Source organism: Rhipicephalus sanguineus, chromosome 1, assembly GCF_013339695.2.
Source record: "Rhipicephalus sanguineus isolate Rsan-2018 chromosome 1, BIME_Rsan_1.4, whole genome shotgun sequence".
Classification (NCBI taxonomy): Eukaryota; Metazoa; Arthropoda; class Arachnida; order Ixodida; family Ixodidae; genus Rhipicephalus; species Rhipicephalus sanguineus.
This window is the reverse complement of record NC_051176.1, coordinates 280,233,553-280,249,246: the sequence shown is the minus strand read 5'-3', so window position 1 is coordinate 280,249,246 and position 15,694 is coordinate 280,233,553. Positions and strand designations below refer to the sequence as shown.

Sequence of the window (15,694 nt, the reverse complement as noted above, 5' to 3'; positions counted from 1 at the left end):
GGGAGTTTAGCCATGGCATATAAGTGTGCATTTGACAAGCCATCGTAATCCAACTGTTTTGTGTACCATCACAGATGTAAGTAATGGGATCTACAAAGTAGCGTAAATAAACGTACTACCGCTATCACAAAGAATAAAACAGAGGTTGAGGATGTGATAGGCAAAAAAAAGCGAGAATTATAAACAGCAGTGAGACACGAATCCCACGTTCAAGCACTAATACTTCACGCAAGGGTTGCTTAAATTTTTCATAAGTAAGCCAGAGTAGCACTCACAGTCTTGTAAAACGTTTTTGACTGCATGCTCAGGTCTTCAGATTTTGCCACAAGGTCGTCCAGTTTTTCGCCACGTTCCAAGACAGCTTCAATGGTGTTGTGCTGCACAAATGAAGCACGGCGATGTCACGTCATGCTATCGCATAGCCACAGATGCAGACATACCAAGATGATCTTTGTTTCATCCAGGTCAGCTTGGATTTTGGTCATTGCGTCAGCTTCAGTGGGCACCTTGGTAAAATACAAGAAAGTGAGCAACGGTGCTTGGCAAGTACACTCATGACGGGTACACTAGAAATGATATGAGCAATTTACCTGGTACTTTGCCAGGTATGCCTCCAAGCCCTGGTACTGGCATGTGCTAAGAGAGTAGCAGAGGCAGGTGTAAGAGGTGGGAAAGTCGGCTACAGGCCACATTACCTTTCAACTAGAGAAGACCACGTATGCGCCGGAACTTTCGAGGCGAAGTCATCCAGTACCTAGGGTGGAAAAAGAAATACAGAACAGCGAGCTGCAAGAAGACGTACACAAAGGCTAGCGCTTACGACCTCGTTTGATCACAGTCGATACCTCGAGAAAACAGCGTCGCAAGCCATGTGTAAAGAAACGAATCCGCAAAGCTTGTGCTCAGACTGCTTTGAGACATTAAGCAGTACTTACCTTGTTGAGTAACGTGTGCGCCACTCGGCTCGGGTATTCGTGGTCAGAAACGACAACGCCGGCTAAGCAGTCGCTGCGAACGTAGACGTGGCACATATATTCTGCGTGAGAGACGGAATGCCGATAAAACAACCGTTGGCCTGTGGTGTCACGCCTACCTCTCTCTCGTACAGATGACCGTGTCGCCACACAGCTTCGAGACACTATGATTTGGCTGGAAAACTTGAGAAATTCGACAACACTGCAAAAGGTAAAAGCAAGAAACTGCATGTAGCCAGTAGCAGTGGATGTAAATAATTCACTTAGGGTCTCCATAAATCGAGGAAACGTATGTGACAAATTTTGACACATGGATGCAGCCGGTTCGCACGCACCTCGATCTGGAAGAAGCTGAACGACGATACTTCGCTCGCACATTTTAAAATGACGCCTTTCGTTGGGTGCTTATACAATACGGATATGTGAAATAACTTGACCATACTGACGTCTTTTCCTGGATCTTGTGCTTGTCTGGAAAACAAGAAACACCAATTGACGTGAAGACAGCTCTGGGAAGGTCCCGTTCGGTATGTTATCGTCACTGACGCATCAGCTAGTCCGCTACCAGATTGCATACCTATTTAACAAGGAGATTAAGCAATGAGCAACCTAGCCTGGCCATTCATGAGCATAACGTGCACTCTAACGCAAAACTAATCCGCTATTTCCCACACCAGCGTACTCACAAATATAAAAGTTCCCGAGACCAAATCGACGAGCTATTTTAGAGCGGAAGGCGGAAGTGAACTTTTACCTAGCACCCAACATCTTCCTACGTAATGACACATTTATTGCAATAGTGTAATAAATATTAATAATATTATTTATTTACTCAACATTTTTATAAATTTTTTAATGTACATTATAACTTGATTTTGAAAATGTTTTTGGGAAACCTTGTGTGACTAGATTCTGGAACGAGAGTACACAGGCGCCCTTCTTTTCCGGTTGCTGAACAGCCAAAGTATAGCAGATGTGTGTACTGTGAAAAATCTTACTGAATCGCAATATTCTGTCGCAAATATTGAGCATCCTTACCACCGTTTGCGTGTAATAGTGTCTTATCTTAAGCACCGAAGTGCTATTTTTTAGGTTTCTAGCCGTAAAAAGGTTTTGATTGACTATTTCGGGCAGGCCCCATCATACGGTGTGTTGCTGTTGAGGGTACTGACGTTCTTGTTCTTTCTGGCATTTATTTCGGCAACTTGCCCCTGCTATCAAGTATTTGGTAACCTGTAATTACACGCGTTTCGTGTTCTGGACTTTCTTGTGTTATGCCGTTCATTTTATAAAAAATTTAGCGTTTAATTTACTCGTGCACGTCTCTACTGTTGATAGCCATTGCTGTTCAGTTGAATTGTCAATGTGTTGCTGCGTGTGTCACATTTTCTAAATACCGCTGTGTATTTCATCTTTTTTCTAGGCCTTAAAAGGACCACATGGCTAAGCTCAACCGCTTGGTGTCCTCTTCGCGGAGGAAGAACAGGAAAAGGCACTTCAATGCCCCATCACACATTCGGCGAAAGATCATGAGCTCCCCGCTGTCGAAGGATCTTCGTCAAAAGTACAATGTCCGCAGCATGCCCATCAGGAAGGACGACGAAGTTCAGGTAATTGTGTTCTCTGCTTGTTTCAGCTCATCTGCTCCCACGTGCCGATTTTCATGTGCAACCCCGGCGGTGACGAGAGCATGCCTCTTTCACGAGTTTATCTTGCTCGTCACCACCAGCACTCTTAATTGCAAAGACTGAAGCCCAGCAAACGTGCTTCTTGCTTTCACACGATTTAAGAGTTCGAAAAGTGTTTCATTCTTGCGGTCAGAATGCACACCTATGAGCTGCGTAAAACACGGTACCCAAAGTTCGCCATCGATATTTTTTTAGTGTTGCGAGTATCTTAACGCAGTTAAATGTTAGAGCTGTGTAATTTTACCAACGTTCGGCAAATTGCGGGGATATCGTGGTTTGACAAATCTGGTGACCAAAGTAGGTAGTCTGTAGTCTGGCCACATTACCTGCTTGGTCTACCGGTTTGCATGTGGTCTGGTGCAATTTAACCCTTTCGGCACTGGTGTCCTCAATTGAGGACACCACACAAACTTTTGCCTAGAACCTCGGAAACGAAACCAAAACTGCTAATTCTTATGGAAGTATTTCTTCAATGATCCCCACTGCTATTAACATCATCATTGTGGTAATTCTGTGGAGTTCGGATACACAAAGAAGAAGAAGCTTGACCGAAGTCATGGTGACGTCGAAGCGCGTAAGCTGAGGCGGTTAAGCGCCATTTTCGGGACGTCGTACAAAATTTGTTCCAAGGAGTATCACACTGAGAATACGGCGTTGGTTGGCATTTTGTGTACTGTAGTGAGTGGCAGGAAAAACGAAGCCATTTTTCTCATTTCACGACTATTGAGCCCTGATGACCTAATTTTACGCCATACCTGGAAATCTATAAATACTTACACCACAGGCTTAATTTTAAGACGATGTCTTTCTTGGAACTTAACGCAGAAATTTTGGTCTGTCTTTCTGTCTTTCTGTTTGTCGGCACGTCCCTCGTTCAGCCACTCGGCCAAAGTTGAACCACTTGCCCAAGGGCCAGCCGTCTTGAACTGGTACGGCTGTTCATACTTGTGAACGTTGTCGATCAAAAAGTAAATATCTGATATCTGAGGTGCAACATCACTAGTAAGTATTAGGTTGCGTGTTCCTTTAATAGAAATGCTACATACGTCATTTTAAGGACCTAGTTCTTAAGCTGCGCTGAAAATGCATAAGATGGAAGCTTGAGCGAGTTGGTATGCGTTCATCTTGTTGAAACAGCGCTCACTAGACGACGACGAGTAAAAGAAGGCACAGACAGCGCTGCCTGTCGTGTGCCTTCTTTTACTTCGTCGTCGTCTAGTGAGCGCGTTTCAACAAAGCTGAAAATGCGACTGCGCTGAAATTTGCCTTCCTCCGTGCCCTTCGCTGAGCTCATTGGTGTTTCGGTTCGGTTCTGTATTGCACTGTACGAATGCCATGGGTTGGTGTTGAAAAACTTCAGTTTTGAGAAGGCCAAGAAGGTAAAAAAAAATCACAGCATATCCACGGGGTGAATGATGATGAGTGGGGCGAAGCTACGGAGGGAATCATCTGTAACCGTGAAACTCTTCCGTGAAATGCGCCCAGTACATATAAGAGTGTGAAACATCGTGTATATATTAAACATCAACTTTTATTGTACTGTTGGTTTACGTGGTCCCTTCATTATCACTTGTGATCGGTGAAATGCAAGGAAGAAGTCCGCTCCCGAGCGAAAGAGCGCCAAGAGCGACCGCATTCCCCGCTCGCCCTGTGCGAATTAAAGGCAAGGCTAGAGGGAAGACAGGACGCGCGTTCCACGACGCGAGGTCGGTAGCATGCCCAACGAAAGCCAACGGAACGCGATCGTGCAAGTGCTCCGGCTTCGCATCGCCTCAGTTCCATTTAGCGTCCCAAAACCAAACATATTGCTCAAGGTGTGCCTTGCGTTTTTCGTAGAAATAATTTCTTTATCATGTACATTAAGACGAAAAGTTGAAAGCTCACTAGAGTGTATTGCCCGCAAAGTATGGTTTAGTGTGATTTAACTCTCGTACGGCAGGGTCCTCGCGCCGTTGCCGGTCCACCTCGCCCGTTGACGATTGGGCGAGGTGGCTACATAAACTACTACTACACTTTAGAAAACATCTGGCGTTCTTTCGTTCTGCTTTTACAAAACATCTGGGTCTTCGTTGGTTTATTTCATCAATCACGGCGTTTGAACAAAATTTTTATTGTTTAATCACGCACGGAGAAATCTCACCAGGCACTACCTTGGAGGTAAACAATGGCTGCTATGGCAATGAGGACAGAAGAGTCGCTTTTAGCTACCTTACACTTCTACTTCTACTAACGTTTCCTACTGGAACAGCCAATGGCTGCTAATGGGGAATGAGAGACAGAAGAATTCGCTTTTAGTTAACGCGCACGCTGCGAATTTTTTATTGTTCAACAACGCACAGGAGAATCTCCCACCGGCACCACCTTGGAGGTCAAAGCGTAAGACTTGTTACTCACTACTACGACCACGACGACTACGAGGACGAACGGTGCCGCCTTAAGGAGCTTCGCCCCTAAAAAATATTTAAAAAATGAAAAAGCAGCGTTGTGGGCGGCCTTCAGGCTGCCGGTTGGGGCGCCGCTCTGGCGTTCCTGTTTTACCCAGCGACGTGTAAATAAAGTGTGTGGAGAGCACTCGTTGAGTGCGGACGTTTCTCTGCTTCAGCGCTTCGCGCCAAACCGCGTTTTCGGGCTGGCTGGCGTCCCCGCCGGTCGCGTGGTCACCGCCGGTCTTCGCTGCTGCTGGGGACTACCGCACGCAACACAGCACTCATGTTTCCCACGTATTGCCAGATGGCGTCCATATCTCACACAGCGCCTCTTCTATCGTCTTTACACGACATTTGCAGCGAAGCACGCAGATACGCGGCCAATTTTTGTGTGTTGTCTTCTGAGCTCCTAGTTATCATAAAAACACCTATAAAAACTTCTCCGACAAAAATAAAATTCCAGGGCCTAAAGGGTTAAAAGGCAGGCTAGGCACCACCTTATGACAAGCGTGGCAGCCGATTGCCCTAGTGACTATGAAATAATGCTCATGTACTATCACAATGGAAACGCGAATGGCGGAAAGCGTGGCTTTTTGCCCAGTCAGTCCAACATGACTTGTCGCTGCACCAATCTGTGCTTTCAACTGTTGTCACCGTGCACTAGAATCTTTCTCCTACTGGCGCTATTGCACTACATGTGCTTATCTGCCAGTCATGTCTGGCACTTGGAACATGCACATGGCGCAATAGTGCCAGCCAGAGCAATATCCTAGCGCTACGGTGATGATGGCTGAAAGCACAGATTCGCCTAGCGACAGTGAAGACATGTTAGTTTGACTGGTCGAAAGCCATGCTCTCCACTGTTCTCCGATGGCAGGGTCTTGACCATCCAACTTGTCTGTCTAGAGTGCACTCATTGGTGCAGGCTGTAGTCTCATCTGCATTTGACAGGGAAATGCCGCTGCCTTCTAAAATTGTGCTGGATTATAGTGATTATCAATACACATACATACCAGTCCCTCGCACATTCATACATGCAAGCAGCAGGGGGACTTGTGGGGGCCCCCTTGACCGATAGTTTCTGAGCAACGCCTGGATGCATTTCTCCCTATGCACAAAGCCTCTTGGAGCTTCATCGTGTTCTTTTCCTAAGTAGTCTTTCGGCACAGTATCAAAGTTCTTAAACTGTGGAAGAGAGCACCGCTTTAGGCCCTGCTTGTTGTGAACTGTGCCTTCACACAAGGGAAGTGTTAGACATACAAAAGATCAATTTATTCACAACAGAAATTTGCACGTCGGTCACACTATAAAAATGCACTGTGATATACCAATCTTAATGCTAAGCCTAAATACCTATGTAGTTCAAGGCTGATGCAGAGTGGTGCAGCTCATACACATCAAGACTAGCGCAAAGCTGAGTCATGCAGATACGATGGTTCAAGGGCTGCAATGTTACCGCATTGACATGTCCATTTATGAACATGTGCGCGCTGACGTGGTCCGTAAATAGGAGACTATAGAGTTGAGCAGGTAGACGAGTGGCTCTCAGCGTATAAAAGTTCCCATTGAGCAGGGCAACAAAGTGGGCTGCTGGTGTTGATATACTTTTAAAGGTTCGCTTAATGAACACACTCCACAGAACCGAAAAATACGGGACTCGCAGCGTTGATCACAAAAATTCGTTCAATAATGGAATGTTTCTCATTTGCAACTATTTTTAAGGTCTAGGCTGCAGGTTTCTTGTTAGGTTGGTTTGATGTGTTCACAATGGCGTTCTGACACCTGTTGCTCACTAAAACAGTACGTGCAATGTTCATGTTTGTCACTGGTACTGCACTGCAATAAACGTCTTGTATATTGCAGTGAAGCCAACATATGTCATTCTTCTTATGTGAAGTGCCTTGACTATTTTCTGGCTGTTGCCCCCGTCTCTTTGTTTACATTAGAGCAGCAGTTCCTGTTCTGACAGTAGTGAATCTGCACCAAATAGTCACACGGTTTTAGTGCTCCTAGTGATCTCACACCATTTTTTTCTGCTCTGTATGGCTGCTGTTCTGCTCCAGAAATTACTGCAAATCTTAAGCTGGCTGGAACAGAACTTGTGCATCTTACCTGTTTTCCTCATGCTTCGCTTCAACGTGAACATCACAGTTTACGCCGACTATAGCAACGGGACAAACAGAAGAGAGAGACATAAGCAGACACGTTTCTTCTGTGTTTTTCTGTTGTGCTTGCTAAGATGCACAAGTTCTACACCCACCAACTGGCCCGAATTTCTGCGGTGAAGTGAATGAGCAACAGTGCTGCACTTGGTTTTCGCTGCTTGGCACTGCCATGAGCATGAGCCATATTCTCACATTGTGCCTACATTGGGCCAACCTGTAGATCTATTGCAGCAGTGATAAGCTTTGCTCCTTAAAGGGCCCCTAAACCACCCAGAGGTCGAAATTTAGTTGTGGGTGTGACAGCTGTGCACGAGCCTACAACGAACACGTAGCTGTGGGGATTTTTCGAAACTGGCCGTAATAATGGAGTTGCCTGCTTTTGATAATCGAAATGCTGCGATCGCTCGTTTCACTCTGTCCTTCGCCTACCCTCTGCTCGTCGGCTGGTCTCCTCTCCCAAAGCCGCTTTGCCCTCCTTACCAAGTGCCTCTCCCAAACTCACGTGACATACCGTCATCGCTGACACGCTCTTCGAAACAGCGTGCACTTCCGGTTGATGCGACTCCGTAAACTCCGTGCTTCTTGGCTAACCGCTGTTGTTGCCATGCCGGCCCGTGCTCCTACGAATCGTGCTGGTATGAACCCTGTGTAGCACGCACGCCTTCAAGGGATCGTCAACATGATCGACCCATACGGTGACACGTGTCTCGTCTTTTCGTTTTTCTAGTCGGCGCTTTTGCAGCCAAGCACCGCACAACTGATGCGTGAAAGCCATTGCAAAACATGGTTGGATTCAGTCCGCGCGGGTTATCAGACCACTAGGCGTGACTATGCTGGTACAAAGTGATTTGGCAGTTGTTACGGGTTGCAGTTGCAGATTCGCAAGCGCGCACACGCGGGCACCACGATTAAGAACAGCAAGAAGCGCGGGCAGCTACTTGCAGAATAACTGAAAGTCTGAGGTTGTTGTTGACCAATCGCCTGCATACTGCATCACGGATTCAACATGTTCACATCACGCAAGTCACTAGGAAGGCCCGTAGAGAAGGGATTGTTTCTTGGAATTTGTGGAGGCGCCCGTGGCTTGTAGCGCTGCCATGTGTGGCATTGTTGATCGTGACGGCATTTTGCACACATGCGTCTGTTTACTTGAAACGTTTTAAAAAATATTGGAAGTGGTTTAGGGGCCCTTTAAAAAGTCTGGTGCATCAGAATCTGAAAGGTGCAAAATAAGGATGCTCTACAGGGCTGTCCTTTTCTGCTTAGTGTTAGATATATTGCACCTAAGTTTATTTTGTCTTGGCCAACTAGCAGTTCCATCATTTGTAAGCCAGTGAGGGTGGTTCTGCTTGCTTCTGTTGCCCAGGGCCCTTCTTACAACCTGCTGTTCTCATGTCAGCAATTTCCATCCGTGGCGGCTGCATTTTGATCCATTCAAAATGCAAAACTGAATTGTATTATGGTTTACGTACACAATGAATCTTAAATGGTCAGAATTACTCCAGAGCCTTGTGCTAAAGTGTCTCTCATACTCATAAGTATGTAGCTTTGGGACATTAGAGGCCTTGGCAGAAGCTTTTGGAAGCAGTAAGTATTATTGTTGCTGGAAGGAGTTGCACCACACGACTCACAAGATGTACTTGTGAATTGGTGTACTACATCAATGATGCAAAAAACAGTTTGCTTAGATTTAGGTGCATGTTAAAGAACTCCAGGTGTGCCTCAGTCATATCGTGATTTTAGCTTGTAAAATGCAGAAATTGTTAGTACTACATCAGTGTTGTTAAAGGGCCAGTAAACAGCCTCGCTGTCTGAAATTTGTGATGGAGAGATAATTGCGCATTTGTACGATGCGAATGTGTTGGCCGCAAGAGCTAAAAGTGCTGTAATAAGGAAGTTACAGGGTATAAAACAACCCGCTTCAGCTGGTTTCAGTTTCTAGCTTGGCCTTCCCACTCTTCTTGGCAGCAAAGAGGGGTAGGCATAGCCTGTTATCGTGACTATGCCCATTTCGGCAACGTAACACATCAGTGATAACATTGTAGGTGCGCAGCCAATGGCCGAGCTAGGCTTCCTCTATGTCGCTCGTGTGGGAGCAGCATGGTGAGGAAACGCGGTGTGCAAGGGTTGCAAGGCACTGGCGAGGTAAACAAATATTCCATGGCACATGCGCCCTTCCCCTGGTGGTGACGTCTTGAAACTCCTCTTGCTTTCGTTCAGGTGATATCGGTAGTCCCGGTCCCTATCAAAACGGCAGAGGGCAGCACAGGAAAATGAAAATCTGGACTGCGCGCCCAAAACTGCATCACTGGAGGGACAAGGTGCTGTTTCGTAGTGCAGAGGACCAATCAACAAAGTCGGTGCAACGTAAAGTTGCCCATGGGCAATATTATGTCACTTTGCGGGAGAGGGGGAGAGGTCCGTGGGCATGAATTAGCTAGCTTATTTGGGAGGTGTGAAAACAGTCTGAGCCTGTTTACTGGCCCTTTAAGCAGAGTTGCTGTAGATATTGGTGTGACACAAGTTTTGCGTTACATTGTGTTCCTCGTGTCAATTCAAGATATTCTTGCCGGCAAACAAGCTGTTCAAATTACAAATTCCAAATAAAGCAGCAGAGAGAAAGCGTACTCCTTTGCTTATCGTTCGCATAGTGAGGACTTCATTCTTCGAAATAAAATGCGGTTTTGTGGTCTTCCTGTCACAACCTGTAGCTGTGCTACCTGATCGATGATTGACCTTAGCGGGCAGCTGGTAGCAACATCTGAGGAATTATTCAACCACAGCTCCTGATACACATTTGTGTTGCATCATTGCTCTCGCAGAAGGGCAAACAAAGGCTAGTACACGCTAATGATTTTTGCTGCTGACTCCTTTGCAGTAGTAGAAGGGTAGCGCGTGCCCAACTGCAATGGTGACTGCAGTAATGGTTTTATAGCAGTTTTGTCTTGATTCTGCTGCGCTGAATTGCACTGAATGTGTTGCAACAAGTCATCGTCCATCAAAGTCTCTTATTTTCAACCTTGCCGAGGGAGATTTCAACACAAATTGTAGCTTACAGTGAAATGTTACATCATTTATCAGATTCTAATGCATGCCTCTTTTTTGTGTGTGTATGAAAGTGCGTCCAAAATTATGGCAATGCAATCTGATAGTCAACCAAAACTGTTCACAACCAGTTAGTCAGAACTGACTTTGCTAGTGTCAGTGCTTAAAATAAAAGCAGAGTGCAAAAAGGTGGGACGTATACAAAACGGAAAGAGTGCTCGTGCTTTCTATGTTCCATCATTTTTGCAGTCTGCTTTTAAGACCATGCACCGAGAACTCGCCCAGCAAAGCATTCTATCAGTGTAAGTGCCATTGCCATCACAAGGTGGCAACAGTTGGTGAGCTTGCGCAGCATGATGGCAATGACATGTGCTTTCTGTCTGATATGAATGCACTTTGAAATGATTAGCTTGAGAGCATGTTTAGTGGTTCATTCGAAGTTCAGATTCATGTTATCTGCATTGCAGAGAATAGAACAGGTTGCAGGATGGAATAGTGAAAAGGAATAGTTCGGGGGTCACGTTGGAGGAGGAGGATACAACTTTATTAAAAGAAATTTCATGGGTTTGGAGCTGGCCGCTTGTCTGCAGTGGACTGTTGTCATTTGATCAAATGTGGGACATCGTACGTGCTATCGACCCAAATGTTCTTCACAATGCTGGTTTAGTCCTTATTGCAAGTATTGGAGATATGCTTCTTGCTAAAAAATCTGTGTTACATTTCTGTGTAGTTTAGTCACTAACGTCATTTAATGTGATTTTAAAGCAAATTTTTACTTCACACCTATAAAACGTTGGGTACATGTTCAATTCAGAAACGCGTTACACTTGGTTACAATGGTATACTACCAAATGAGTCGGCCTTGCTGTTATTCCTCTCTTGCTTCATTCAGCTGGCTGGATAATGAGACAGATTTTGCTTCCTTCAGGGTTGAATTAATGGAAGTTGACTGTAGTGCTGTGGTAATTGTTGCCTGGTCTTGACTGGCTTGATGTAATGGTTTATAGTATATTTGTTAAAAGAAACAAAAAATGTTGGGCTGACCAAAAGGAACGTAGTTTGCATTTTGGTTTGAGATTTTTTTTTGCTACTAAGATTCATGGCACCCTTTATATGAGTACTGACACAATTTTGAAGGCAAGATAACTCAAGATAACTTGCGAGATTGATTTCTCTGGACACGCATATATACAAAGTAGGTTTTAAATGCCGTGCAGTGTAACGTAAACCAGAACACCTCACGGCATTGACATCAACTTGGCTTAAATGAAAAGAAACAGCCATGCACGTCATGATACTCTGGATGGCGTGGCCAGTTGCGTTCGCATTCAAGTAACCCAGGCAATCTTCCTTGTCACTTCCTGAAACAAACTGCTACTGGGAACTATGAAAACAGTTCCAAAAATACTTAACTGCTGGAGCAAACGAGGTTTCTTCAAGTGCAAGTTGGTCGTTTGCTACTTATGGCAGCAGAAAGAGCACAATACAAAATTTGTCAGTACTCCTGTAATTATATGGGCTGTTATAGCATTTACTCTTCCCTCTTTTGTATTACTTACCTCTTTATATCTAGTGCAAGGTAGCCTTACTGTGCCAGTAATACAATCTAACTCTACAGTGAAAATGTTCTTGCTCTGAAACTTGTAATGCCTGAATTTAAATGTACCATGATTAGCGTTGCCTTCTTTGTGATACAGTGGAGCTGAGAAGGGGGACGGATGTCTTAAATGCTGTGTGGAATTACAAACAAGACTAAAAGGGTGCAAGATATTGAGTGCTAATTTTCAGTAAAGCCAGTGGCTGCCCACTCGGAGGGTTATTTCCCAGGGTCATGTGGAGGCAGGAGAATCAACTGTTCATTTTGCTCATGAAGCCCAATCTAGCCATGCCAGCTGATCAGTGCCAACATTGGATGGCCACTGAGAAGGCATTGCAGAAAATATTAAGGAATTGGTAATTACTCTGCCTGCAACAGAGCAGTAAGGATGTTGCGGCACGTGTTGTTTGTGCATTGTCAAAATTGTGGTGGCTTGTTGCAGGTGGTACGTGGCCACCACAAGAGCCAGCAGGTAGGCAAGGTGGTGCAGGTGTACCGCAAGAAGTATGTGATCTACATCGAGCGGATACAGCGAGAGAAGGCCAACGGTGCTTCAGTCTACGTTGGCATTCACCCCTCTAAGGTGGTCATTGTCAAGCTGAAGATGGACAAGGACCGCAAGAAGATCCTTGAAAGGCGCGCCGGGGCCGCCAGCTCAAGGACAAGGGCAAGGGAAAGCACACTGAGGAAAGTGTGGCATGGAGAACGTAAATTGGAAAAAAAAAAAACCTACCTATCTGGCCGAGTTTGTTCAATAAAGGGCTTGGCTTGCCGTGAGTGGTCCAAATTTGTCAGTGCTGGGATCAGTTCCATTGTACTTGTATTGGCTGTGAGCGGTCGCGCGCCTATTCACAGAGATCACCACGCTGATACCAGGGGCGTAGCCAAGGGGGGGTTGGGGGGGGGGGGTTCGAACCCCCCCCCCCCGAAATTTTTCAGTTTTGCTTGCGTATATAGGCACGCACACATACAACGCACGCACGAACATACATAAAGTATGGTTGACCCCCCGAAAAAAAATTCTGGCTACGCCCCTGGCTGAACCTTCTTCGTACGTGCGTGTTTCGCCTTGAAGCGATAGACAGCACAAAGGTCGCATTATAGCGGCCAAGATCCTTACGCTGGCATTTTGTCAGTTACGCCAGGTCGTATGCTAAAGGAGTTAGGCTAAATTTGTTGCTATTGCATTCATTGCTTCGGTGAAATTTTTTTCTTTTTTGTCATACCGGCTTTTCGCCACGTGAAGTTATAAGCCTTTCGCCTTTATAGCTTCACATGAGGAAGTTATTGCTTTCAGCCTGACTTTTGCTCACCATAGGATTCTTTGTGTATGCCGAGCAAAAAATCATTATTAAGAACTCTCTAGGGGCGCTGTGCATTTGCAAATATCCAGTATATGTACCACCAGTTCAGAGATAACTGCTTTATATTCCTCTAACAAGGAACGTTGCTGGAGACAGCATTTGGGAAACAGGCTTGACTCTGGCAAGTTCCTTTGTTAAACCATTGCTCTAGGGACATTCCTTGTTGGACTCATCCCTTCAATCCACAATCTTAAAGGAGCTGACGCAAAAATTTTGCACCTTGTTTTTTTTTGTTGCAATAGATAACTTATGATCCACTTATCACGGCTGCAAACTCGTTTGCGCGTGTGCGCGACGGTATTTAGAGACGTTTTTAGAGCGCCAGTCGCAGTTTCGGTTTCAAAGAGCACGAGCTAGGCGGCATCCTCGGAGGTCGGGAAAACACAGCTGGCCACGTGAACACGCAAAATTGTGACGTAGGCGGAGGCGGCGCGCGAGCGTGGGTGCGGTGGGCATGGCGGTGGGCGCCGAAACCAGGTCAAGTGGCGCCAGCTATGGACGATAGAAAACTGACAAACGCAAATCTATGTCCTCGGAGCATTGGGAAGCGCCCATCTCGACTCGCTAAGCTTACAGCATCGATTATTGACTATGGCTCTCAAAAACGCGCCGAATCGGGACGAATACATTGCTGTCGAAGCTTAAGGACATGAATCTAAAGCAAATGGAAGCATCAGTTCGAAACTTACACGTTACAGAGCGCACGGCGGCCACTGATAGATTCGAAGTGGACGACAACCGCTTTGGCAGTGCGCCATGTTTTTCGGAGGCGCGAATGCCTCGCCGGCGAAGCTTGCCGTGCAAGTTTGACAGCTCTCGCGCGTGCGACGACGGCCGACGTTTGCGGCACCGCGCCGTTGCGGCAGGCTTGCGCTAGCGTGAGCGGGCAATAACATCTGCCAACGGGCCGACGAGCGAACAGCGGAAGAGAACACAACTAGGACACGCAAAGCCGCAGGTAGGAGGAAGAAATTGCAGGTAGCACGGCCGAGGACGGCACAAGCGCAAGGGCACAGCCGCCAGCCAACGCAAACTCGTGACGTAGGTTGTTTACACATCCGCCGCGTGGATGTCTGCGTCGCGAAGGGCTCGCATCTCGCTCAGTCGCGCGGCATGCACTTTAAAATTGATTTTAATATGTTCTAGGCTATATTGGCCCTTGATATTTCGTAGACGTTGTGTACGGCTCCACATTAGTGATTCAGAACTATCGGTAAATTGACTATTGATAGTATCGATAGTTTCAGTGAAACTATCGATAGTGTAAACAAACTACGATAGCACTACTATCGATAAACTATCGATAGTCGAATCAGTAGTACCATCGGTAATATTACTAGCGATGTTAGTGCCACGCGTGTTTATTGCTTTGTTTTGATGTATTCAGGTTTCACGCACAGACTGTTAGCAGCATTTGACGCAGACCGCGCCGTAATGTTTGAGAAGCTTCGCGATTGTTTGACATTTGAAGATTACGCGCCGGTAGCGAATATTCAAGTTTATTCGAAAGCTTACGCGAGCACCAGCGATAACGCTGGAAGGTTTGATGCACGGTGTAAGAAATTCAGTGGTGCGATCTGTATGCATTCCAAATAAACACGGAGGCGTGGCGTTACATCCAGCCGCACGCGAATGGCCCATGTGAACCGCGACAGACGTCTGGCCCAGCATTGACCAATCGCGTGCGGTCACGTGCGGCTGGATGTAATGCCACGCCTCCGTGGATATTTTGGAACGTGTACAAGATCGCACACAGGTGTTGACACTGCGCTCGCTAAGCGGCCAAAAATCTTCGGTCGTCAGTCCGTTGAGCGGTGCGCAATCTAATGGATTGAGGCGGAGAGCGCCGCGAGTAGCCGAATCACGTGGTGGTGCGGTGGTGCTACTGGTGCTACGTCATCGCCGCCGCGCTCGCCGTGCCCTCTCCTGTTGCTCTCTCGATTTCGCCCCTCGACGCCGCTTGGCGGATGCACATCATCCAGCAAAATGGCACAGAAAATGCACGTTATCAGCAGCATGCGTGTTGCTATGGAACGACTGCCCCGCTTTCGTAGCGCCCTCTGCAAGTCATCTGATAAGAACCGAACATTATCTGGACGCGCGTGGATTGCGGTTTCCCATGCGTTGGGGGAAGAGTGTCATCACCTGAGTATATTCTTACACAGGGTTTAATAATAATATCTGTGGTTTAACGTCCCAAAACCATGATATGATTATGAGAGACGCCGTAGTGGAGGGCTCCGGAAATTTCGACCACCTGGGGTTTAGCGTGCACCTAAATCTAAGTACACGGGCCTCAAGCATTTCGCCTCCATCGAAATGCAGCCGCCGCGGCCGGGATTCGATCCCGCGACCTTCGGGTCAGCAGTCGAGTGCCATAACCACAGACCCCGCGGCGGGGCACACCGTGGTTGATGACTGATGTATAAAAAGAC

At 46.5% G+C, this 15,694-nt stretch overlaps 2 protein-coding genes across 2 annotated transcripts; one reads left to right on the top strand and one right to left on the bottom strand.

The window, feature by feature from the left end:
• Positions 1-233: 233 nt before the first annotated feature.
• On the bottom strand, positions 234-1,720 carry LOC119379096 (synaptobrevin homolog YKT6). The gene is made up of 8 exons (XM_049411874.1): positions 1,661-1,720; positions 1,308-1,445; positions 1,094-1,176; positions 936-1,036; positions 696-754; positions 591-636; positions 441-506; positions 234-377 (listed from the first exon to the last, which is right to left on the bottom strand). The coding sequence occupies exons 2-8, from the start codon at positions 1,412-1,414 to the stop codon at positions 249-251; spliced, it is 591 nt and encodes a 196-aa protein (XP_049267831.1). The 5' UTR covers positions 1,415-1,445; positions 1,661-1,720; the 3' UTR covers positions 234-248.
• Positions 1,721-1,865: 145 nt separating this feature from the next.
• Positions 1,866-12,672, top strand: LOC119379095 (60S ribosomal protein L26-like). Its single transcript, XM_037648271.2, is given in 4 exon segments — positions 1,866-1,938; positions 2,398-2,584; positions 12,338-12,533; positions 12,536-12,672. Coding segments are annotated over 3 exon segments (438 nt in total). The 5' UTR covers positions 1,866-1,938; positions 2,398-2,413; the 3' UTR covers positions 12,607-12,672.
• Positions 12,673-15,694: the final 3,022 nt, after the last annotated feature.